We start from the raw sequence: 26,116 nt of genomic DNA, 5'->3' as shown, positions 1-26,116 counted from the left end.
AGGCTTTTCCAGGGTAACGTTGCTCCTGCTTCTATGAGGCGTACGCAATGTTAAGTATGGACGTCGTTCCCGCTTCGAATTTTGAATTTTTTACGTCGTTTGCGTAAGTCGTTCGCAAATAGGGCTGGACGTAATTTACGTTCACGTCGAAAGCAACGTCATTTGGAGCATGCGCACTGGGATACGTCCACGGACGGCGCATGCGCCGTTCGTTAAAAACCTCAAAAACGTGGGGCACTACTATTTTACATAGTACACGCCCCCAACTAGCCTATTTTGAATTAGGCGGGCTTACGCCAGCCCAGTTACACTGCGCCGCTGTAAGTTTCAGCGCAAGTTCTATGTGAATACACAGCTTGCTGCTCAAACTTACGGCGGCGTAGTGTATCTGAGATACGCTACGCCCGCCTAAAGATAGGCGATTCACTCTGAATCTATCCCATAGTGTATATTTATGCATTACTTTCTAAAATCTCTGCTGCAACAATGTATACTGAAACCTACCCGCATCTTTGTTCCATACAGCCAGAACGCGAAAAATAAAGGCACTGAAGGTCGCCGCGAAGAATCCACGCCAGTAGTTCCTTATCGCAAAGTAGGAGGAGGTGACCTCAATGCTGAACAAGACACCTAGGCAATAACACACACCAGGACACAACGTTACACATGGCTACATGACAAAAGAGTGGTTGACACAAAGTACGCCATGCTCTCCATTCTTCACTCATGCAGCACAGTTGATACATCTGATGCCCTAGATTCCTAATGAATTCCACCAACATTTAACTGAATCTATAAAATAAGACTCCACTTTTTAGAAAAATTGCAGTACTTATCATAAACTGCATGGAATAGGTTTTTGATTCTTAAATTCCGTGTGTAGCCACCCTGCTGAGAACATCTGGGCCAGGACAAAAAAAATTAAAATAATCTTCCATGACTCACTGGGACTTCTTTTTCTCTACACAGTATAAATAATTACCATCGAGAAGCAGAGTGGTTTCAGCTAAATGGACTCTGCTGTTGGCGAAGTTTTGCTAAAATGGAAACTTTGTTTATGGCATGGTGATTTTGTGTGTGTGTGTGTCTGTAATTTGTGTAATTTAATGTTCTTTTTGTTTGTTTTTTGCCTTTGTACATGCAAAATTGCTTACTTTCTACATTTTATTCTTTGTGCATATCTGCACTAGCCAATGTCCCGCACCACCATAAGCTAAACTACAGTTACTTAAAGGGACACTTAAAAGGACCCTAGAAAGGTCCTTAAAAGGGACTTAAAGGAACCCTAGAAAGATACAGGATTTCAGCTTCTGGACAGTTAAATTATCTGATGGTTTCTTCTATCTCTTGGGCATTCTTGAGATCTGTGCTTAGTTCCTGGGTTTGTATACTTGTTCTGCCTATTATAAGGGGCCCGACCATCCCTGCTGGATTTTGTAATTTATTTTAATTATGGAGAATATAAAAGGAAGAGCTGAATCACACAAAGTGGGCAGGAACATCCAAAACTCAGGTGGGCAGCAACAGAGTTTGGAATTATGGCAAGGAGATATCTCTGTTGGGAATATCCAAGACATTCAAGAACTCCAGGGCTAATGCCGCGTACACACGATCGGAAAATCCGACAAGAAAACCGTGGATTTTTTTCCGACGGAATGTTGGCTCAAACTTGTATTGCATACACACGGTCACACAAATGTTGTCGGAAATTCCGACCATCAAGAACGCAGTGACGTACAACACTACAACGAGCCGAGAAAAATGAAGTTCAATGATTCCGAGCATGAGAGGAATTGATTCAGAGCATGCATGTTTTTTTGTGAGTCAGAATTGCATACAGTCGGAATTTTCTTGTCGAAAAGAACTTTTCTTGTCGGAAAAATTGAAAACCAGCTCTCAAATTTTTGTTGTCGGAAATTCCGACAGAAAAAGTCAGACGAAGTCCGACCAAAAGCTCACATCAAATTTTTCTTGTCAGAAGTTCCGACCCTGTGTACGTGGCATAAGCCCACTGGGCACCTCTCTCTAACTAAAATATTGCTTTTCAGTGGAGGGGTCCTTTAAGATTCTGTTGGTATTTTGTGTCTTGCTGGTGTAATTGCATGCATCACAAAACAGTTCACTCTCTTTCACAGGATCATATCCAACTTGCCTCCTAAGGGGGTCCCAAAGCAACAGCCAACACCAACTGCACATCCCACCGTAAGAACGTCAGTGTAATAGTACGCCTGCTACTGATAGGCCATGGGCGACCACAGGACATGGACAGTAGAAAATAAGACAATCAAGATAAGAGGGACCACAAAAGCACAGAAGGAGAAGTGGGTAACAAGCCAAACAAGGGGTGGGGGTAGATTGGAGAGACCACATGTATGAAACAGGAAACAAGACAATGACGTTTGGAGGGGGCGTATCACAAGTTAGAAATGACACACATACAAAGTCACAAGTCATTAACACAAAACAATAAAAACACAACAGACAGTTAAAACAAAGAAGGAGAAAAAAAAATCAGCTTGTGAGTTAAAGACTTCAACCCAACCCGATTCTCAGAATACCCCAATCTGCATGCAGCTGTTTGACTCCTCAAAGCTGGAAAAGATTACTTCTCCAAATAAACGAGACCAAGGATCCTTCCAACTCCAAGAAATTAAACAAGAAAATGATGGAAAACAAGAAAGCAAACACACATAGTGGAGTACAATGAGATGATAAGCAGACCTTCGATTAAGATGACAATGTAGCATGCCTCTAGGTTACAGTTAAAGAGACATCTGTGAATTGAGCTACATGAGAACGTTTTTAATGAATTGAAGCAGAATTATTAGCAAACAGCTAAATTCATGTCTGAAGTACACGTGTGAGATTTTTTTAAATTGACAAAGGATTTGCAATTCTATTTGGCCAATACTGAGAATCACTAACCCCTTGCATGATAGAGTAGCCACTTCCCTGACCTCATTTTCCCCATTACAATTAAAACCCCCCATCATATTATTTAGAACATCACCAACCACGATCCTTGGTCATAGTCGAAAGCCTCGTACACACAATCAGACTTCCATCTGACTCTTCCGTGGATTTTGGTCCGAAGGACGTTGGCCGTGAACAGGGCCACCATCAGGAATTATGGGGCCCCTTACACAGTTTCAGGCATGGTGGGCCTGAGCAGAGAACGGGGGGGGGGGGGTGCCTCAAATTGAGAAGCGGGGGGGCTGCCACTAATTGAGAAGATTGAGAAGCGGGGGGCCGTGAATTGAGAAGCGGGGTGTGCCACGAATTGGGGGGGTTGCCAGAGTCTCATCCTATGCATTAAGGTGAAAAAACATCCGACAATACCGGCCCCACTCGAGCCCCCGTTATACTTACCTGAGCCCTCGAAAGTCCCGCGCTCACCCCAGACATCCTCTTCGCCGCTCAGCCTGGCCGTTGATTGACTACACTGGATGGATTGAAAGCAGCGCAGCCATAGGCTCGCGTTGCTGTCAATCACATCCAATGGCGCGGCGCGCCGGGGGAGGGGCCGAGTTATACAGTGAGCGGCAAAAGCCGCTGGCTGTATCACGGGAGCGCACTCGCAGGAACTCAACACCATACAAGCTCGCTCGCATTAAGGTGTTGAGTCCTTGCGGAGGGGACCCGATATAGTGGCCGAGGGACCCCAGAAGACCAGAATCGGGGCCACTCTGTGCAAAACAAGCTGCACAGTGGAGGTAAATATAATGTTTGTTATTTAAAAAAAAAAATAATAACTTTACAACCCCTTTAAATCTCTTTTCTTTCCTATTCTGATGCTCAGTTTGAGCTTTAGCAAGTAGTCTTAAACCACATCTAGATGCCTAAATGCATTGAGTTGCTGCCATGTGATTGGCTGATTAGCAATTTGTGTTACCAAGCAATTTAACAGGTGTACCTAATAATGTAGCGGGTGAGTTTATATCTTTAGCTAAACTTTTTTTTGTTTTGAATAGATTAGTGAAAGTTTAGGGCCATTCTTGTGGGGTTTTTTTGCCATCTGTGTCCCATTAGGAAGATTTTCCTTTGTTTTATGTCCCATAGACTCAAATGAAAATGAGGAAAATCCTTTCTTGGACATTTGTCACTAGAACAAACTAGAAATGAACATGGGTTCTAACCCTTCCCCACTCCACCAATAAAAAAAAATAAGGTTTTGGCAAGAGTTGCCCTTTAAATTAGTCTTCCTAAATACTTTCAGCCTTTGTTTCAGTTTTCTAAGCTGACTTATTCAAATAGGAAGGGTAACACCTACCTTTAAGCAGAGGCGGCTCTTTAATTAGGCAAATTAGGAGGTCGCCTAAGGCCTCTCACTCACAGGGGGGCCCGCGGCCGCCTAATATGCCTGTGATCAATACTAATGTCGGTGTCATCGGATCTCTCTATTACCCCTCTCTCTTTCTCACCTCCCCCTCTCTCTCCCCCCTCTTGCATTGGCTGAATATGTCTGATGGGTGAGGAGGGTTCCCTAGAAGTGGTGCTGTTCGCCTGTGTGCTAGATCCGTGAATTTTCTGCAGCAATTTTACTTGCTTTTATGAGGGGCCTCATGTCTAAGTTTTGCCTAAGGCCTCACAAAGCCTAGAGCCGCCTCTGCCTTTAAGTCTGATAGGCTATGACTAGTGTAGATCAATCTTAACACCACATATCTCATGTAGCTGCATTAGACAGATGGAAGAACATGGACAGAGATAAGGTAAGAGATGAGTAGCAGCCATAAGAGATGCAGGCCCAGTAGAGTTAAAACTCATAAGCAGCACTTGCCTCCAAGAGGTGCACCAAAGCAGCATCCAACCCCCACAGCACAGCCAGCGGCCAAAAGATCCAGGCTCCGATAGGGGTCCTGAGTAAGGGTGTTATATATTTACAGATATGAATGCAAGCAGCATGACATCAAAGGAATGTACATATCAGGGGGTCTTCACAAAACTGTGTTGTTGTTATTATATATACAAACAGGTTACAACGGATGCATTTCCCAATGTGGAAGTTAGCAGATATATTTGCACATAGTAAGACCGGCGACCTGAACAAGTCTATACGCTTGAACTGAATTCCTTTTCAAGAAAACCAGCTTTAGTCCAGTTTTTCTTTTTTACTTCTCCATCTCTTTGTATGCCCTGATGAAGAGGGATCATTGAAGACCCCAAATGTGTTGGATAACTGGACAGATGGTAATACTTTTATGACCAATAAAAATTAATTGAAATTTCTACTACATTTGTAGAACTCTTCGCCTTACCATTCATATTGTTGATGTCCCAACACCTATCTAGGCCCAACTGTCCAGAGCTCCACCAACACTTTTTCATCCAAAATGTGTCTTAAAGGAAACCTGTACTCCAGTGGTCATCAACCCTGTCCTTAGGTCCCACTAACAGGCCAGGTTTTACGTATTACCTTGGGGAGATGCAGACTAGAATACTGCAATCACTGAGCAGGAAATTATATCACCTGTCATGTATTTACTCGAGTATAAGCCGACCCGAATATAAGCCAAGGCACCTAATTTTACCACAAAAAAACTGGGAAAATGTATTGACTCGAGTATAAGCCTGGGGTGTCCATCTGCATGCCTCTCTGTGCCTCACTTTGCCTCACTGTGTCCATGTGCATGCCTCAACTGTGCCCATGCCTCACTGTGCCCATGCCTCACTGTGCCCATGCCTCACTGTGCCCATGCCCCACTGTGCCCATGCCTCACTGTGTCCATGACTAGACAGATTTAAAGGAGTTCTCTAAGCTAAAACTTTTAACCCCCGCTGTGCCCGGGCTGTAAAACTATACAAAATAAACTTTCACTTACCTGCCTACGATCCCCCGTTGTTCCGTTATCGCCGCCCGTGCTCCGGTTCCTGTCAGCTTCCTCTTCCTGCGGGTCGGTGACTCACCGTGCGCTCAGCCTATCAGCGGCCGCGGCGGGACATTGCTGCGGGCGCTGATAGGCTGAGCGCACGGTGAGTCACCGACCCGCAGGAAGAGGAAGCTGACAGGAACCAGAGCACGGGTGGCGATAACGGAACAACGGGGGATCGTAGGCAGGTAAGTGAAAGTTTATTTTGTATAGTTTTACAGCCCGGGCACAGCGGGGGTTAAAAGTTTTAGCTTAGAGAACTCATTTAACATGGGTGTATATAGAAGGGGTGACTGGCTTTGAAAAATCAGTGCTCCCCGGCTGTAGGTCCCCCAGACAGCAACCTTTGCACACTTGTAAAGGAGAATTGGGGCTACATGTGTGCCATGTTTTTGGTCCAGGGGACCTAAGGCCGGCCGATACCAGGTCCCCACATTTACCAGAGAAATTACCGTTTAACATGGGAGTCTATAGAAGGGGTGCCCGACTTTGAAAAATCGGTGCTCCTCGGCCGTAGGTCCCCTGGATAACAAACGTTGCCCACTTGTAGAGGAAGAGTGGGGCTATATGTGTGCAAAGCCGGTAACGGGTCCCCAAAGTCCGGCAGATTAGGCGCAAAAAGGTGACTCAAGTATAAGCCGAGGGGGGCATTTTCAGCACAAAAAAAATGTGCTGAAAAACTTGGCTTATACTCGAGTATATACGGTAAGTTACCTGGCCTGTTAGTGGGCCCTGAGGACAGGGTTGATGACCACTGCTATTCTCCTTTTCCAAAAACACCACTAATTTAGCCAATCTTAGACCAGTTTTCATGTATATAACTGTCTTCACTGCTTCATACTTGTGATTGGTTGGTGAGTGGTACATTTTAAAATCTACTATGTGGTTGGGACTCTAAGAACACTTTAAAGCTCAGACATAGTACTTTAATGCCGTGTAGACACGATCTGAATTTCCGACAAGAAAACTGTGGATTTTTTCTGACGGAATGTTGGCCCAAACTTGTGTTGCATACACACGGTCACACAAATGTTGTCGGAAATTCCGAACGTCAAGAACGTACAACACTACGACGAGCCGAGAAAAATGAAGTTCAATGATTCTGAGAATGTGTTGGATTTTTCCCGTCGAAAAAGTTGAGAACCAGCTTTCAAAATTTTGCTTTCGGGACCAAAACCTCACATCAAACTTTTCTTGTTGTAAATTCCGATGATAGTAAAAAGGCCTATTAAAAATCCAAAGTACTATTTTATGTTGCCCAACCCCTATACATGGTCCTTTTTTGTATAATTCCAAAGAATGGCAGGGACTGAGAGGCCAACCCTTTGTCCAGTCATGGCTTTAACATTCCCATGAAAACTGTGGGAACCCAAAGAGTACCCCCCCCCCCCATAACCTTGATGATCAGGTTCAAGATGCCCTCCTTCCAGTCATGGCCATAACATTCTTAAAAAACTGGGGGATCCCAAAGGGTACTCCACACCCCAACTTTGACATCCTAGTTCCAGTCATCCTCTATCCAGTCATTGGTCTTAAAATTTTCAGAAAACTGGAGGATCCCAAAGGGTACTCCCCACCCCACCTTTGACATCCTGGTTCCAGCAGTCCTCCTTGGCTTCAAAATTCTCAGAAAACTGTGGGTCCCCAAAGGGTACTCCCCACCCCACCTTTGACATCCTAGTTCCAGTCATCCTCCATCCAGTCATGGCCTTAACATTCTTAGAAAACTAGAGAATCCCAAAGGGTACTCCACACCCCACCTTTGATATTCTGGTTCCAGCCATCCTCCTTCCAGTGGTGGCCTTAACATTCTCAGAAAACTGGAGGATCCCAAAGGGTACCCCCCCACCCCACCTTTGACATCCTGGTTCCAGCAGTCCTCTTTGGCTTCAAAATTCTCAGAAAACTGTGGGATCCCAAAGGGTACCCCATCTTTGGCATTCCAGTTTCAACCGGCTTCCTTCGAGTCATGACTTTAACATTCTCTGAACACTGTGGCATCCCAAAGGATACCCCCCACCCTTGATGTCCCAGTTCCAGCCGCATTCCTTCCAGTCATGGCTTCAAAATTCTCAGAAAACTGTGGGATCCAAAAGGGCATCTCTAACCCCACCCTTGATGTACTAGTTCCAGCCTCCCTTGTTTCAGTTATGGCTTCAACATGCTCAAAAAACCTGGCGGATCCCAAATGGTAGCACCTCTACCCCACCCCTGAAATCCTGGCACCAGCCTCCCTCCTTAAACACACACAGTCTCCTGCGCTCTGGAGCTTGATCACTTAGTGAACAACCAGAGTCTTCCGTTGGAATAGGGAATGACCAGGGATCTTGCTGCCCTCCTCAGAATATTTGGTATTATTGAGACTAAAATGTAAAAGGAAAAGAAGGGCGCACCGACCTAGTGCATTACCAATGGCTAGCTTTGATTAAAATTGTATAAAAAGTCATGAATACTCACAAACCAAGTAAAAAACAAGCATAAACATCACTCCATCAAAGGGATAGATGCTTCCGAAAGGTCTCCTACTGGAACCAAACAGCTGGAGAGTCCAGATGACATAGATTACAGCTACAGCTTACACGTTGCGAGGGCGAACCCTCTTCCTCAGAGCCAAAAGTAATACTACGGAGGCATCGATCCCTTTGATGGAGTGATGTTTATGCTTGTTTTTTACTTGTTTTTTTTTTTATAAAATTTTAATTAAACCTAGCCATTGGTAATGCACTAGGTCAGTGCGCCCTTCTTTTCCTTTTACATTCCAGCCTCCCTCCTTGCAGTCATGGGCAGACACCAAAAAGTAGTGTGACTTGCCCCTTAATCTTTTTACAGAACCCCCCAACTTTTTCAAGAAACTAATGGGAAATTCAATCTACCATTGTAAACCCCAAACTGATTTCTTAGTTGAGAATAAAATTATCCATTGAAAAAATGTGGCAATTTTATATTGATAAATTAACCTTTTTGTTATTTTTTTAACATCTCTTATATACAGAAGTTCTACGTTTTCTTTTTCGCGATAGCAACAAAAACCTGAACATTTTTTGATAGAGCTATGAAATAAAAACAAAAATAATGAGCTTCAAAAGATCGGCATGGTCATGAGATTAGTACATAGTTTATTTCATAGCAATCCCCCAACACACAATTAGGGGGAACAAACATAGGCCATTCAGGTAAATCACCAACACAGGCAGTCGGTGCCGTACCCAGGCAGCAAAGGCAACCTCTATTGGCAGCCAACAAGGCAATAAGCAAATCACAGGAAGACAGAGACATGTCTACCTAAAATACAATTCCATCAACTTCAGCTACTTACCTCATACACGCCACAGAAGACGGACATGAACTTGCTAAGTACAACGGCACAGATACTGGCGATGTGCACGAACGGTCCCTGCAACACGAAACGTATTATTAGGAGTTGTATGATATACAAGTGATAGAAATATACAGTATTCGAGTTATTTCACACAAATAATCTTTATTACGTGAACTATAAACTATATTGGGGGGGGCTATGATGTAAGTTCAGTATATTTAGTCCAAATTTGTCAGGACGGCTATAAAATGTAACACATTCCACAAACATAAGTAAGGACCTGATAAGGGCACAGATATTATATTATATTATTTTATTGTCTATATATTACTCTATTGTCAAACAAATTGGGACACCTGCCTTTACATGCACATGAACTTTACTGGCCAGTCTAATGCCCCGTACACACGATCAGGATTCCCAGCGGAAAAAAGTCCGCCGGGAATCCCGGGGGGAAAACCGAGAACCTGCTCGGTCACTTTCCCCGTGTACACACCAGAGGTTTTCCCTTCGGGAAAACTGCGGTGAGAGCTTTGGCCGGGAATCCCGGCCATGTGTATGCTCCATGCAGTGTTCCCCATAGGGAGACTGCCGAGAAAAAGACCGCCGGGAATCGTGGCAGGAAAAAAGAGAACATGTTCTCATTTTTCCTGCCGCGATTCCCGGCGGTTTTCCTGATGGGAAAACTGCCATGGAGCATACACACCGCCAGTTTTCCTGGTCAAAAGCTGTCATGGCAGTTTTCCAAACTTGGTCGTGTGTACGACCAAGCACATGTCAAACGAAGGAGACAGCTGGTGCACAGAACTGTGAATTTACTATGTACTATCCAAATACTGTACTTACCTGCAAGATCACGCCACTACTTCCCATACCTGAATCTAAAGTATTGAAGTGCTGAGCCGTCTGCTGCCTGCTGGTTACCTTTTAAAAGTCTGGGAGTGTCCTTATACTTACCTTGGAGGTTTTTCAAAAGTTTTGTGACCTAGCCATGGTCGAATGGCTGAGGTGAGGGGCCATCTGTAATTATTGGTGGAGGAACCTTTCCTGCTGATCACAGATTTATGAGATTTATCACATTAAGTCACTATATTATTTGGAGCACCTTTTGGACCTTTTTCACTGATGCACTTTATGGACTTCTTGTGTTCTTATCAGAGTTATATATTTTTGTACATTTGATCACTATTGTTTAATTTATATGTTTTTGCGCTGCACTTTATTGCTAATGTACGAGGCATAAGGCTGGATTCACACCTATGCATTTTTAGTGCTTTTTGCATTTTGTACTAAAGACCATTTAACATGGTTTCCTATGGAACACGTTCTGTAGAGCAAATCTGCAAAATGCAAAAAGCACTAAAAATCCATAGGTGTGAATCAGGCCTGTCCGTAGGGTTCAATATTGAGTTGGCCCACCCATTGCAGCTATAACAGCTTCAACTCTTCTGGGAAGGCTGTCCACAAGGTTTAGGAGTGTGTCTATGGAAATGTTTGACCATTCTTCCAGAAGTGCATTTGTGAGGTCAGGCACTGATGTTATACGAGAAGGCCTGGCTTGCAGGCTCCGCTTTAATTCATCCCAAAGGTGTTCTGGATCACGGGAGCGCCCCCGCAAGAACTCAACACCATGCGAGCTTGCTCGTGTGAAGGTGTTAAGTCCTTGCAGGGGGGAGCCGAGACACCCACCAAGGGACACCAGAAGACCAGGTTCGGGGACACTCTGTGCAAACTGAGCTGCACAGTGGAGGTAAGTACAACATGTTTGTTATTTAAAAAAAAAAAAAAAAACTTTAGCGATCTTTTAAGGGCCGGATAAAGGCAAACAAAGGGCCACATTCAGCCCCAGGGCCGCATATTGGAGACCACTGATCTAGAATAAGATCCCCAAAGTATTAGCCTACTTCATTTGGAACATGAATCAGGCTGAATATAACATCTAAATGCTAATAAACTTAATACTAAACCCGGCCGAGGAGCCAATCCTGCTCTACTATGCCAAAAAATGTTTTAAACATTTGGCTTTAAATACATTTTAGGATGTGTCACCAGCAAAACATAATGTTCTAAAGTAAATCTAAATTTCTTAGAAAAAAAATAAAAATAATAGGATGCCAAATTGCTATGTGTGTGTGGCCATGGAAGACCACATGGCAGCAGAGACTCCCTCGTGGTAAGAAAACCACAGCTAGCAGCCGTTACAAGTTTACAGAATACAATTTCACTGATGGGGAATTCCTCCCCGGACTCCTCGGAACAGCTATTAAAAACACGAGCGCTTATCAAGTGACTAATCTTTTCAGCAGCGCATTATTTTTAGCTGTAATTACTGTGAAATGTAAATCAAGGGCCCTGCTGTGTTTTTGTGTTTGGTGCATGCAGTTGCTTTTTGTGCTGATTTCTCATAATGCCTAATATTATATTACTCTCAATTAGTTGGGCAATCACTGTGATTTAAAGGGCCACTGTGGTGACAAATAATGTATTCTGATAACTGAATGCAGACAGTGCACATAATATAAGTATATATGTACTGCGTATAAATTTGAGTTAATACATTAAAATATATATATATATGTATGTATAGCGTTTTTTAGCGTTTTTGCAATAGCTTTAATCAGCGTTTTTCAGTGTAGCTTTTTTTTCAATGGATTAAAAAACGCTGGCACCGGCGTTTGAGAGTTTAAGCGTTTTTCAGCGTTTCGCATTTTTCAGCGTTTTTTCCCGCCAAAAAACAGCACTTTGAACGCAAATTTCGGGCGTTCAGAAAAAAGCCAATAAAGTCCAAAGCTCATTAACACTAAAAAACACCCAGGTGTGCATGGGCACATAGGCTAACATAGAGTTCAGTTTATGGGCTTTAAAAAAAAAGCCAAAACGCCAATAAACTGCAGTTTATCAGCTTCAGTGTGCATGGAGTGTTAATTGTAAAAAGTAAAAATAAAAAAATATAAATAAACTACTTTCACCAATCTCTGCCCTACAGACATCGTCCACTACCCTAATGATAGAGAGACTAATATATATATATATATATATATATATATACATACACACACATACACACTACACACAGTTGTGCTCATAAGTTTACATACCCTGGCAGATTTTATGATTTCTTGGCCATTTTTCAGAGAATATGAATGATAACACAAAAACTTTTCTTTCACTCATGGTTAGTGTTTGGCTGAAGCCATTTATAATCAATCAATGTGTTTACTCTTTTTAAATTATAGTGGAAACAGAAGCTACCCTAATGACCCTGATCAAAAGTGTACATACCCTGTTGATTTTGGCCTGATAACATGCACACAAGTTGGCACAAAGGGGTTTGAATGGCTATTAAAGGAAACCATCCTCACCTGTTTTCTTGTAATTAGTGTGTGTGTATATAAAAGGTCAATGAGTTTCTGGACTCCTGACAGACCCTTGCATCTTTCATCCAGTGCTGCACTGATGTTTCTGGATTCTGAGTCATGGGGAAAGCAAAAGAATTGTCAAAGGATCTGCAGGAAAAGGTAGTTGAACTGTATAAAACAGGAAAGGGATATAAAAAGATATCCAAGGAATTGAGATAGCCAATCAGCAGTGTTCAAACTCTGATCAAGAAGAGGAAAATGAGGGGTTCTGTTGAAACCAAACCACGGTCAGGTAGACCAACTAAAATTTCAGCCATAACTGCCAGGAAAATTGTTTGGGGTGCAAAGAAAAACCAACAAACAACTTCAGGTGAAATACAGGACTCTCTGAAAACATGTGGTGTGGCTGTTTTTAAGATGCACAATAAGGAGGCACATGAAGAAAGATGGGCTGCATGGTCGAGTCGCCAGAAGAAAGACATTGCTATGCAAATGCCACAAAGTATCCCGCTTACAATACTCCAAACAGCACAGAGACAAGCCTCAAACCTTCTGGCACAAAGTCATTTGGAGTGATGAGACCAAAATTTTGCTTTTTGGCAACAACCATAAACGCTTCATTTGGAGAGGAGTCAACCACGCCTATGATGAAAGGTACACCATCCGAACTGTGAAACACGGAGGTGGATCGCTGATGTTTTGAGGATGTGTGATCTACAATGGCACAGGAAATTTGGTCAAAATTGAGGGCAAGATGAATGTAGAATGTTATCAAAAAATACTGGAGGAACATCTGCATTCATCAGACAGGAAGCTGCACATGGGACGTACTTGGATATTCCAACATGACAATGATCCAAAACACAAGGCCAAGTCGACCTGTCATTGACTACAGCAGAATAAAATGAAGGTTCTGGAGTGGCCATCTCAGTCTCCTGACCTCATTATCATTGAGCCACTCTGGGGAGATCTCAAACATGCCGTTAATGCAAGACAGCCCAAGAATTTACAGGAAATGGAGGCATTTTGCCAAGAGGAATGGGCAGCTTTACCATCTGAGAAGATAAAGAGCCTCATCCACAAATACCACAAAAGACTTCAAAGCTGTCATTGATGTTAAAGGGGGCAATACACAGTATTAAGAACTTATGATCAGGGTAATTTGGGTAGTTTCTGTTGTGATTGATAATAAATGGCTTCAGCCAAACAATAACCATGAGTGAAAGAAAAGTTTTTGTTTCATCATTCATACTCTTTGAGAAATGGCCAAGAAATCATAAATTCTGCCAGGGTATGTAAATTTATGAGCACAACTAATTTATATATATATATATATACTGTATACACACACACTGTGCACACCTATGATTAAAAAGAAAATTGTGTTGTCCCCAGGAAAGTAATAGAGGGGAAGCCTTCCAATGGGGACACTAGTTCTGGCCACCTAGGGTCCCCAAAGAATTTCCTTAATTTGGCGGGATTTCCTCTCACTTCCTGTTTGGCTATGGACAGGAAGTGGAGGGAAATCTCTGCAATGAGACACAGATGGTGAAAACAATCTGACAGGGGTTATAACCCTCCCTTACTCTATCCAAAATAAAAATAAATAAAACATTTGCCTATAGTTCTACCTTAATGCATTCTCTGCATTAAGGCAAAAAAAAAAAACCTTCTCTGAACAGCATAGCTCCCAATTGTCCCCGATTTCGAGGGACTGTCCCTAATTTGTAGCAATGTCCCTCTGTCCCTCTTTCTTGCTCATTTGTCCCTCATTGTGGTCTGATCTATATAGTTGTATATAAAATGCACTTATTATCTTTCAAAAAGTAAAAGCCAATATAAAAGAATAGTAGTGGTAAAAAAAAATCTCTTGTGGATTTAATCAATATTTTTTTTGGTTAATTATCCTTTAAGGGGGTGTGGCAGGGGGGCGTGTCCTATGCCTACATATGTTTGCTAGTAGGTGTCCCTCATTCCCATCTCAAAATGTTGGGAGGTATGGAACAGGATCCTCTCCCCCCCTATAGCCCCCATAAATACGTTCCAAGCCTGATCTTGATCCAGTACTGAGCAGCATCTCTCACTTTCTGCTCACTGGACACAGAGGCAGATGTCAATCACAGCCTATAAGGAGGTAGTGGGGGGAGCCGAGCCACGCCTTGTCAATGGACACACACAGCATGGCTCGGGATCGAGCCCACACGAGTGCCCTTATACCAAGAGGCATGCTGTGGGGGCACAGGCACTTGGCAAGGGGGAGGAGCCAGGAGAGCCAGCGAGCAATCCCAGGAGAGGATGATCGGGGCTGCTCTGTGTAAATCCATTACACAGAGCAGGTAAGTATAACATGTTTATTTTTTTATTTTATTTTTTAATTAACGTTTACAATCAGTCACTTTAAGGTTATAATGTGGTTTTAATCAGCTTATCTCAGTAAGAATGAGGGCACCGAATGTAATTGGACTTCCAAGACACAGAAAAAGGGTATGAACAATCAAATCCTTTTTTTTTTTAAGAATTTCTTTTTTTTTTTTTATAGCCCTGCTCCGTTGGAATTTAAATTGGTGCAAAAATTTCCTTCTTGTGATTACTTACTGTGTCTTTTTTGAATATATTTTATATCGATTCATTTTGCATCTCACAACACATTTGAACTTTATTTTGTTCTTTTTTTATTTATTTTTTAATCTGGTTTTTATTTAATTTAAAAGTCATACTGTAGGGAGTTGTAACGGAATGGCCCGTGACACCCAGAGACTTTTGAAGGATGTGGGGTACTCCTGTGCCAGCTTCACTAATGACTCTTGGGTCTAGGGTCATCCTATGTCCCTTTTGGGCATAGGATGACTGAGAAATGATATCATAAATTACATGAGATGGGACATTACTGATAATTCATGTATTGCAGGAGATCTTGAAATATTACAAATTGTTCCTTAATAGACTGTTGAGGTGTTAATGGAGTCGGGCTCCTAGGATATCCCATTGTCCATTGTGTGATGCTAATACTGTTTTGTGTCTATTGTACTAATTAAGGGCCAGAGCCACAAAAGGGATACAACGGCGTATCTACTGATACGCCGTCGTATCCCTGTTTCTATCTTTGGAACTGATCCACAGAATCAGTTTCCAATAGATAGGCAGAAGATCCGACATGTGTAAGGGACTTACACTGTCGGATCTTAGGATGCAGTACCTCGGCCGCCGCTGGGGGCATTTCTCGTCGAAATGCCGCTTCGGGTATGCAAATTAGCACTTACGGAGATCAACGAAGCTTTTACGCTTCGTTTTTTCTCCGTAAGTATTAGTTTGCAAACGCAAAATTAGGGCTGCTTTTACAAGGCCTAAACTGTTTAGGCCTTGTAAAAGTAGACCCTTCTATCCCGCGTCGCCGTCTTTTTTTTTTCAAATATTTTTTTTTCCCGCCGCAACTCGTATATTTTTTTTACGCCCGTCGCGATTCTCAAAACCCAGCGCAACGTAAAACCGTGCAAAGCATGTAAAATGACGTCGTGAGCATGCGCAGTTTGTCCGGCGCGGGAGCGCGCCTAATTTAAATGGGACTCGCCCCATTTGAATAGGAACGCCTTGCGCCGGCCGGATTTAAGTTACACAGCCGAAAATTTCTAGGTAAGTGCTTTGTGGATCGGGCACTTAGGTAGAAATTTTGCGGCGGTGTAACTTAAATGGGAATATTTAAGTTACGGCGGCTGGCTGTGGATCTGGCCCTAAGTCTGTAAAGGTCAGATGTCTAACTTTAATGTTAATTGGGTCTGGCTTCTGAAAGACCTTTCATTGTGGATGCTAATTACACTGGTTTGTGTGAAAAGTCTATTGATGATAGAGGTGTTGTGAGTTAGCAGTCTAAAGGTTAGACGTCTCTTTTCAGGTGTAATGGTAGCATGTCAATTACGTCTACAATGGAATGTGCATTATGTAGCAGTGAATAGATTATTGCGGAGTCGGGACATCTGGGGGATGACTAATAATTAACTCAACTGAATGCCATTGTCTAACAGAGTGTGTATTGAAGTGCCTTGTGGGTGGAGTTGAATCATTGTTCACTTGGTTTCTAAAACTGTATATAACAAGCTGAGTGTACCATTAAAAGTATTCATTCATTTTGGAACCAGTAACAGAGCTGTGTGTTGTCTCGTTATTCTGGGAAATGAAATGGGTCCTGTCAGCTGGATTGTCGGATAAGCTGTCGTGGGGCGATGGAGTGGAAAATCGTAAATGGTGGTGACCGTTACAGGAGTGTTACAAGCTCTAATCAACCCACCCGCGAAGAAGTCCTCTCCTCATTTTTAATAGAAATTAACAGATTGATCCTAATATGCTTCAAACTTTCTATCAAAAAAATAACAAAAACATTTATTGGCAACTGAAATGCAGGGTTTTCCCAGCAAAGTATTTTTTTTAAATTGGAGGGTAATTATTCGATTTGAGCTCACCCGTCATTTCTTTTTTTTTTTGCAAAACCAAGCTTTAACTGTCACTGAACATGTGCACAAGAGGCAATTGCTGGATGCATTATGGGAAATGAGGTCAGAACTGACATGTAGAACAAGCGTTGGAAGACTTTTCCAAATTCTGAAAAACTTTTAGGAAAGTGAATTTGGAATTTATAGGAAGAGTATCATGATAAGGCTAAAGATTCACAGGCACTAGTTAAAGCGGATCTTCACCCTCCATTACAACTTGCACCTCCCCTCCTCCCCCTCCGCTGCAATAATCAGGCTTTTTCCCCCTTAATTAAGATTTATTATTTTATTTTTAAAGCTCTGACAATTGTCCCCCCATGTGCATGTTATAGGCCTAGGTCAGGGGTCTCCAAATTTTCTAAACAAAGGGCCAGTTTACGGTCCTTCAGACTTTAGGGGGGCCAGACTGTAGCCATTGGAAGTAGAAAGGGTCCTGATGTCAGTGGGAAAAAAATAATGCCTCATCGTTGGTTTCAGTGAGAGTAATTGTGAGAGTAATTGTGCCCCATCATTGGTGTCACAGGGAGGAATCGTGCCCCAAGTGTTTGTGTCAATGAGAAGAATAGTGCCCCAGAATTGGTGTGATTGGGAGGAATAGTGCTCCATCATTGATGTCATTGGGAGGAATTGTGTCCCTTCATTGGTGTCAGTGGGGGGAATTATGTCCCATTGTTGGTGTCAGTGGATGAAATGGTGCCCCAAGGGCCAGATAAAAGCAAGCAAAGGCCCACATCTGGCTACCACTGGCCTAGGTGAATGATGTGCACTTTGCCTGCTCTGCCTCCTGGGATATGTATGTCACATATCCCAGAAGGCTTAGTTTTTCATTGAGAAAGAAGTAGCGGCAGAGCCTAGTGGCTGCTGGTGGAACCCGGAAGAGACGGCAACTTCCCAATGATGTCACCAAAGAAGATGGCAGCGAGGGCTCAAGGGAAGAAGAGGAGAAGCCGAAGAAAGAATTAGAGGGGGGGCAGAGGGATCCGCTTTAAGGCAACCTTTTTCTGTTAGTTATTGTTATATTTCTGACATCCCAGTAGACAAAGTTTTTTTTGTATATTGTTTGAATTATAGAACTCAGTTTGGCACGTGTCGCACTCGCTGTTCTCACCTCTTTGCCCAGAGGCATCCCACTCCCTAAAGACGCCGTCAGTCCGATCACTTTGGCTACAAACGCCTTGAGCGTCAAATACTCCTTCAGGACGACTCCTCTGAGAATGACTTTCAGCTCCGGAATGCCAGAACCTCAAAAATGAAACAATAACATGATGTTTGTTAAATCCCAGTCGACGACATAACCATCTGCAAATCTGCCAGGTAAGAGAGAGAGAGAGGGAATGGGAGAATGAGAAATGGAATAGAGAAGAGATTGATAAGGAGAGATGGAATATGAGAATGAGAAATAGAAGAGTGATATAGGGGAGAGAGGGAATGGGAGAAGGAGAAATAGAAGAGAGATATGGGGGGGGGGGGGGATGGGAGAATGAGAAATAGAAGAGAGATATGGGGGTGGGGTAATGGGAGAATGAGAGATATGGGGGGGGGGTTGGGAGAATGAGAAATAGGAGAGAGATATGGGGAGAGGGAATGGGAGAATGAGAAATAGCAGAGAGATATGGGGAGGATGGGAGAATGAAAAATTGAATAGAGAAGATAGGGATAAGGAGAGTGGGAATGGGAGAATGAGAAATAGAAGAGAGATATGGGGGTAGAGCGGGAATGAGAAATAGAAGAGAGAGATATGGGGGGAGAGGGAATGTGAGAATGAGAAATAGAAGAGAGATATGGGGGGAGGATGGGAGAATGAAAAGTGGAACAGAGAAGATAGGGATAAGGAGAGAGGGAATGGGAGAATGAGAAATATAAGAGAGATATGGGGGGGGGGGGGATTGGGAGAATGAGAAATAGAAGAGAGATATGGGGGGGGGGTAATGGGAGAATGAGAAATATAAGAGAGATATGGAGAGAGGGAATGGGAGAATGAGAAATGGAATAGAGATATGGGGGAGAGAGGGAATGAGAAATAGAAGAGAGATATGGGGGGGAGAAAGGAAATGTGAGAATGAGAAATAGAAGAGAGATATGGGGGGAGGGGGGAGGGAATGAGAAAATGAATAGAAAAGAAAGATACGGGGAGAGGGAGGGAATGGGAGAATGAGAAATGGAATAGAGAAGATAGGGATAAGGAGAGAGGGAATGGGAGAATGAGAAGTAGAAGAGAGATATGGGGGGGAGAGAGAATGGGAGAAGGAGAAATAGAAGAGAGAAGAAAGGAATAGGGAGAGAGAGGGAATGGGAGAATGAGAAGTAGACGTGAGATATGGGGGGGAGAGAGGGAATGGGGGAATGAGAAATAGAAGAGAGATATGGGGGGAATGGGGGAATGAGAAATAGAAGAGAGAAGAAAGGAATAGGGAGAGAGAGGGAATGGGAGAATGAGAAGTAGAAGATAGATATGGGGGGAGAGAGGGAATGGGAGAATGAGAAATGGAATAGAGAAGATAGGGATAAGGAGAGAGGGAATGGGAGAATGAGAATGGAATAGAGAAGATAGGGATAAGGAGAGAGGGAATGGGAGAATGAGAAATAGAAGAGAGAAGAAAGGAATAGGGAGAGAGAGGGAATGGGAGAATGAGAAGTAGAAGAGAGATATGGGGGAGAGAGGGAATGGGGGAATGAGAAGTAGAAGAGAGATATGGTGGGAGAGGGGGAATGGGAGAATGAGAAATGGAATAGAGAAGAGAGGAATAGGGAGAGAGAGGGAATGTAATGCCGCGTACACACCATCACTTTATGTGATGAAAAAAAACGACACTTTCTGTGAAGTTAAAAATTACGTTTTTGAAACTTCAATTTTCAAAGACGAAGTTGCCTACACACCATCGTTTTCTCACAATGATCTTGCAAAGTGAGGTTACGTTCTCACCACGTTTTACCATTGAAGCTTGCTTCATAAGTAGCTTCTGGGCATGCGTGGATGAAAAAACGTCTTAGAAAACAACGTTTTTTGCTACACACGGTCAATTTCTGTGAAGTAAAAAGTGCACTTTTGAAAAACGACACATAAAATTGAAGCATGCTTCAATTTTTTTTGGTAGTTTTTTACAAGACATAAAACAACGTTTTCCCCTACACAATTAAAGTGACGTTTTTAAAAACGTCATTTTTTTTCATCACATAAAGTGATGGTGTGTACGCGGCATAAGAATCAGAAATAGAAGAGAAGATAAAGCACAAAAGTGAGATCTCACTTCCAAAATTCCCAACTTTTTTCATGTCCATCTGACAATTTTGGGTGTCTGTCCATCTTTGTGTGTCGCTCCTCCAATTACATTTGTCATAATATACAATAAACCAAAAATCCAGCAATGATAGTGGGCATTGCATATTTCCCTTGCACCCCTCCTCTACATCATAGCACCAGCTCAGAGTACAGATTCCATTTTTAAAGTGGAAAACCCCTGTAATGGCCTTGTATCATGGGCATTATTCACCAGCATGAGTAATATGTGTGTTGGCAGCATGGAGGAGGTTATGCAGGGTGACGGGCTGGCACGCAGTGACCACAAGATGGACAGAGCCCCTCTTAGGTGTGTGTGACTCACGCTGGCAGAAGCTGGGTGATGCATGCAGCATCCAAAGCAGTCTCTTGTTACCATGACTGCCCACCCCCAGATAACCCATCATAGTGGTATCACGTCTGTGATTTATTTCCAGTATTATTTATATATTACCAACATTACATATTCACATTCACAACTGTCCCTGAAACCAAAAGAACTTTCAATCTAGAGTCTCTACCATGGTCATATCAGCAATCAGTAGGAGCAATTCATTATTTAAACTACCTATATGCTTTTGCATCATGGGAAGAAACTGTTTTACCTGGAGGAAACATAACGGGGTGTTCTCTGTGTTGCTCTTTAAAATTGAGATTTAATCTGATTATATTTTGCTTTCCCTGTTGCGTTCCCCCATAAATATTCTACTGAAACCTAGGAATTAGAAACATGCAACATCTTTTTTACAAAAAACCTTTCCAGGACTCCTAGTGATTTTTTATATCTGTGTACACTGCAAGCAGTGGCGTATCTAGAGTATGGCAGTTGGCAGATATGACAAGTGCCATGGGCGCCATCTAAAGTGGGCGCTCATGAGTGGCTGGGCAGCAAGGCACTTACCAGGGCATACTTGCCAACAGTCACAATTTTGCCGGGACATTCCCAGGCTATGGCCGTCCTGGGTAGTTTCCCGGAAAAACATTTTTGTCCTAGGCAGGGATGGACTGGACTGAGTTGTGATGTCCCCCCCCCCCCTTAAAAAAGATGAACCGCTCCAGCTTGCCCGGTGCCGCCCACACAGAATGCTGAGAGGAATGTAACAGCCAGTTACAGAGATAGCAGGGGCTGCACCGTGTCCTAGCCAATCAGTGTCTGTGGTACAGAAGGCCCCGCCCTCACAGGTGTCAGCTGACTGCAGTCACATGACAAGAGATATGGCCACCATCCGGGTTTACTTCCTGTTTAAACTTTCTGGAATACACATATTGCTATTGTGGTGTAGGATCTGGGCCCGCTGTCCTTCCATCCTTCTTTCTTTCCCTCTTTTACCTCAGACTCTAACGACACCCCATTTAGGTTATCTAAGAGATGGGTTCAAATGTTTTGACAGGGGCGCAGTTTCGGTGCTTGCCATAGGTGCCATTTATACTAGATACCCTCTGACTGCAAGGCACACCATCAGTAGCCATCCAGTGGGTGAAGAAGAGTTTTGCAGGATTAATGCCACGTACACACAATCGGAAATTCCGACAAGAAAACCGTGGATTTTTTCCCGACGGAATTTTGGCTCAAACTTGAGTTGCATACACACGGTCACACAAAATTCCAACCATCAAGAACGAGCCAAGAAAAATTAAGTTAAATGATTCTGAGCATGCGTCGACTTGACTCCGAGTATGCGTGTTTTTTTGTGCGTCGAAATTGCATACAGACGATCGGAATTTCCGACAAGAACTTTTCCCGTCGGAAAATTTGAGAACCAGCTCTCAAATTTTTGCTGTCTGAAATTCCGACAGAAAAAGTCAGATGGGGCCTACACACGGTCGTAATTTCTGACCAAAAGCTCACGAACTTTTCTTGTCGGAATTTCCGATCGTGTGTACGCAGCATAAGACACAGCAACAAAATGGTGGGTTACAGAACTAATGCCGCGTACACACGACCGTTTTTCGGGTTGTAAAAAATTACGTTTTTAATGGTCTAGAAAAAACAAATTTTTTTTCAACCCGATCGTTAAAATGGCCTTGCCTACACACGATCGTGGAAAAAAAATGCTATAGCAAAGCTCGGTGACGTACAACACGTACGACGGCACTATAAAGGGGAAGTTCCATTCGGATGGCGCCACCCTTTGGGCTGCTTTTGCTGACTTTGTGTTAGTAAAAGATGATTCGCGCTTTTCTGTCTGTTACAGCGTGATGAATGTGCTTACTCCATTACCAACGGTAGTTTTACTAGATCGAGCGCTCCCGTCTCATAACTTGCTTCTGAGCATGCGCGGATTTTTCACATCGTTAAAGCCCACACATGACCATTTTTTACAACCCGAAAAACGACTACATTAAAAACGTTGTTAAAAAATAGAGCATGTTCCCAAAAAATATGTGCCCGTTTTTCAGAACCCGAAAAATTCTCTGAAGCCCACACACAATCGTTTTTAATGACATTAAAAAAAGAAGCGGCTGCAGAGATGGTGATGTGACGGACTAAGAAGCAATGGCAGAGATGGTGGCTTGCAGGACTAAGAAGCGGTGGCAGAGATGGTGATGTGCAGGACTAAAAAACGGTGACAGAGATGTTGATGTGCAGGACTAAAAGCGTTGGCAGAAATGGTGGCATGCAGGACTAAGGCAGTGGCAGAGATGGTGGCATGCAGGACTAAAAAGTGGTGGCAGAGATGGAGATGTGCAGGACTAAAAAACGGTGGCAGAGAGGGTGATGTGCAGGACTAAAAGCGTTGGCAGAAATGGTGGCATGCAGGACTAAGGCAGTGGCAGAGATGGTGGCATGCAGGACGAAAAAGTGGTGGCAGAGATGGTGGCTTGCAGGACTAGGAAGCGGTGGCAGAGAATGTGTCTTACAGGACAGAGAGGCGGTGGCAGAGACGTGCTTTTAAAAAGTGGCACATGAACAACTTTTTCAGTATTCTGTTGCAATTTGCACCGCACAGGAATGCGCTCTGTTCCCAGTGTGAACTGGCTCATAATGTATTTTATAATACTACATCAGTCTGTCTTTAAATTAGGGTGTAGCCACCCTGCCCCAGGCAGAAATGTCTATTTCAAGTTAGAGCTGCTTAGTTGGATCAACTTAAAGCGGTATTAACCCCCAAAACAAACTAATTTATATTATTACAGCTTACCGATTCTTAAATGTGATGGCTACATTTGTTTTCAATTTTAGGATTTATTTCCTTTATTTTCACCTGGTAATCCTGCCAGTAAGTGTGTTATATTTCAACTTCCTGTAACAGACCAAGCTGTCCACCAAAAATGTCAGTTAGAGAGTTGAAACTACCATTTATCCCAAAAGAAAAAGAAAACTATTAGCTGGATTCACATAGATTGCCGCATCTTTCCGGCGGCGTAGCGTATCGTATTTACGCCACGCTGCCGTAAGTTAGATAGGCAAGTACTGTATTCACAAAGCACTTGCCTCCTAACTTACGGCGGCGTAGCGTAAATGTGGCCGGCGTAAGCACGCCTAATTCAAATGAGGATGGGGGGCGTGTTTTATGTAAATGAATGGTGACCCGACGTGATTGACGTTTTTTGTGCATTGCTCCAAAGTACGCCGCAAGGACGTATTGGTTTCGACGTGAACGTAAATTACGTCCAGCCCCATTCACGGACGACTTACGCAAACAACGTAAAATTTTTAAATTTCGACGCGGGAACGACGGCCATACTTAACATTGGGTACGCCACCTAGGGGGCAGTTTTAACTTTACGCGGCGTATCTCTTACGGAAACGGCGTATCTTTACTGAGATGGGCGCACGTACGTACGTGAATCGGCGTATCTAGGCATTTACATATTCTACGCCGAACTCAACGGAAGCGCCACCTAACGGCCAGCCTAAATATTGCACGTACGTATCTTAGCTAGGTTTAAGTGTATCTCAGTTTGAGAATACACTTAAACTTACGACGGCGCAGATTCAGAGTTACGTCGGCGTATCTACTGATAAGCCGGCGTAACTATCTCTGAATCCAGCTATATTTCTGTAACTGCTTAGCTGCAATTCAGATTGAATTTCTTGGTCAAGCCTATCCAAATCTGCTAGTCCATCTATCACTATCCTTCCCACATTGACAATGCTGCTGTCCAAAGGTGCCTCCGCTGCAACTCTTCCAGGAGTGGAGACACCCTATGACAGGCAGTGCATTACTGGCCAGATCACCAGGTGAAAAAAAGAAAAAAAAAGGCTAAAAATATAAATATTTCCCTGCAGGAGGAAGTTTTTTTTTTACAAGAATTTACTACCGCTTTAATCCCTAGGTGCCATAGGTGGGCAAAGCCTATTGCATTAGGATGTGCACCCCAAATCTCAAACACTACCTACGGATCGCTCACTATCATTCAGAAAGGGAAGGGGCCAATAAATAACATATTTACTGGCCCCTTCCCCCAATTATCCTAAAACATCCCTGCAACAACAGCCAGCAGAAGAGGAGGGAACCCAGCAGTAGTGCGGGAGGTAGACGGAGGAGCTAGGGCAGTAGGGAGAATATATGCTGCACAGGGTGGGAACACCTGGCACACCCTGCCTATGCTAGGTGCATTGTGGTACCATTTACAATGAATGCCACCACAAGGAACTGTGGGATCTGTTCTCCCTATGGCAAAGCCCCCTATTTCTGAAGACAAGGGGCCAGATTCTCAGAAGAGTTACGACGGTGTATCTCAGGAAACACCGTCGTATCTCGTATCTCCGGGTATCTATGCGAGTGATTCCTAGAATCATTTTCGCATAGATACGGCCAAGATCCGACAGGTGTAAGTCACTTACACCATCGGATCTTAGATGTAATGCAACGCCGGGCGCTAGGTGGCGTTTACGTTCAGTTCTCATTTGACTATGCAAATGAGCCTGATATGCCGATTCCCGAACAAATTTGCGTTGCGTACTCGTCGCTTACGTCGTTTCCGTAAGCGTAAGGTTACCCCTGCTATATGAGGGGTAACCTTACGCCAGTCCGCCGTATGCCATGTTAAGTATGGCGTCGGGTCCGCGTCGTCTTTTTCCATCGGTTACGTCATTTTCCTAAGTCGTTTTTGAATACGACTTTACGTCAATGACGCACACGTCGGCGTCATTGACGTTTTCCGTCGTGAGCTGGAGCATGCGCACTGGGCTATTTTTCAGCCCGGCACATGCGCAGTTCAATCGGCACGGGGGCGCGCTTAATTTGAATACAAGCCACCCCCTTTGAATTACGCGGCCATACGCCGGGCCAATTACACTACGCCGCCGCAAATTACTGAGGAAGTGCTTGGAGAATACGGCACTTGCTCCAGTAAGTTGCGGCGGCGTGGTGTAAATGGCTTACGCTACGCCGCCGAAGATTCTACGAGAATCTGGCCCAAGCTCTCTAACAGTCTGCTACAATGCTGTGAGTTTAATATCCACAAAGTGGCTTTATAATACATGATACATTGGGAACAAATAGCAAAAGCCACTTACCTATGGCCTGCGGAGATACTATGTGACAGAAAACGGCAGCAAACAATATAAGGGTCAGTGGAAATGACACCCACGCCATATACTGGTACCAGACGTTATGTGCGGCTCCTTGATACATCCATCTGTAGGCTAAGGACACGGAAAGTAGAAGACAGTATGAAAAGACATACAAAACCACAACTGGCTGTGATTGCAACACATTTTTTGTTGAAATGTTTTAAAAAGAAACTTTAATGGTCTTGGCTCAATTTTATTTAATACCCAACTTTGAGAAGCTTAAAAAGGATCCATTGCAATGGGGCTGTGCCAAACAGTTTAAGCAACCATAGAAATACAGAAAGAA

At 43.4% G+C, this 26,116-nt stretch overlaps 1 protein-coding gene across 2 annotated transcripts in view; it reads right to left on the bottom strand.

Moving 5' to 3' along the window:
* Positions 1–26,116, bottom strand: part of CLCN1 (chloride voltage-gated channel 1) — a 148,891-nt gene that overhangs the window by 61,000 nt on the left and 61,775 nt on the right. For both annotated transcript variants that reach the window (XM_040361671.1, XM_040361670.1), the window contains exons 4-8: positions 25,774–25,902; positions 18,138–18,271; positions 9,184–9,261; positions 2,153–2,231; positions 505–630 (exon numbers count right to left, since the gene is read on the bottom strand). In XM_040361671.1, the coding sequence (XP_040217605.1) occupies positions 505–630; positions 2,153–2,231; positions 9,184–9,261; positions 18,138–18,271; positions 25,774–25,902 (546 nt within the window). The remainder of the gene's footprint in view (positions 1–504; positions 631–2,152; positions 2,232–9,183; positions 9,262–18,137; positions 18,272–25,773; positions 25,903–26,116) is intronic.

The sequence above is a fragment of the Rana temporaria genome, chromosome 8 (genome assembly GCF_905171775.1).
Source record: "Rana temporaria chromosome 8, aRanTem1.1, whole genome shotgun sequence".
In the NCBI taxonomy this organism is placed as follows: Eukaryota; Metazoa; Chordata; class Amphibia; order Anura; family Ranidae; genus Rana; species Rana temporaria.
Note: the sequence above shows the minus strand (reverse complement) of the source record. Positions and strands in the feature narration are given on the sequence as shown.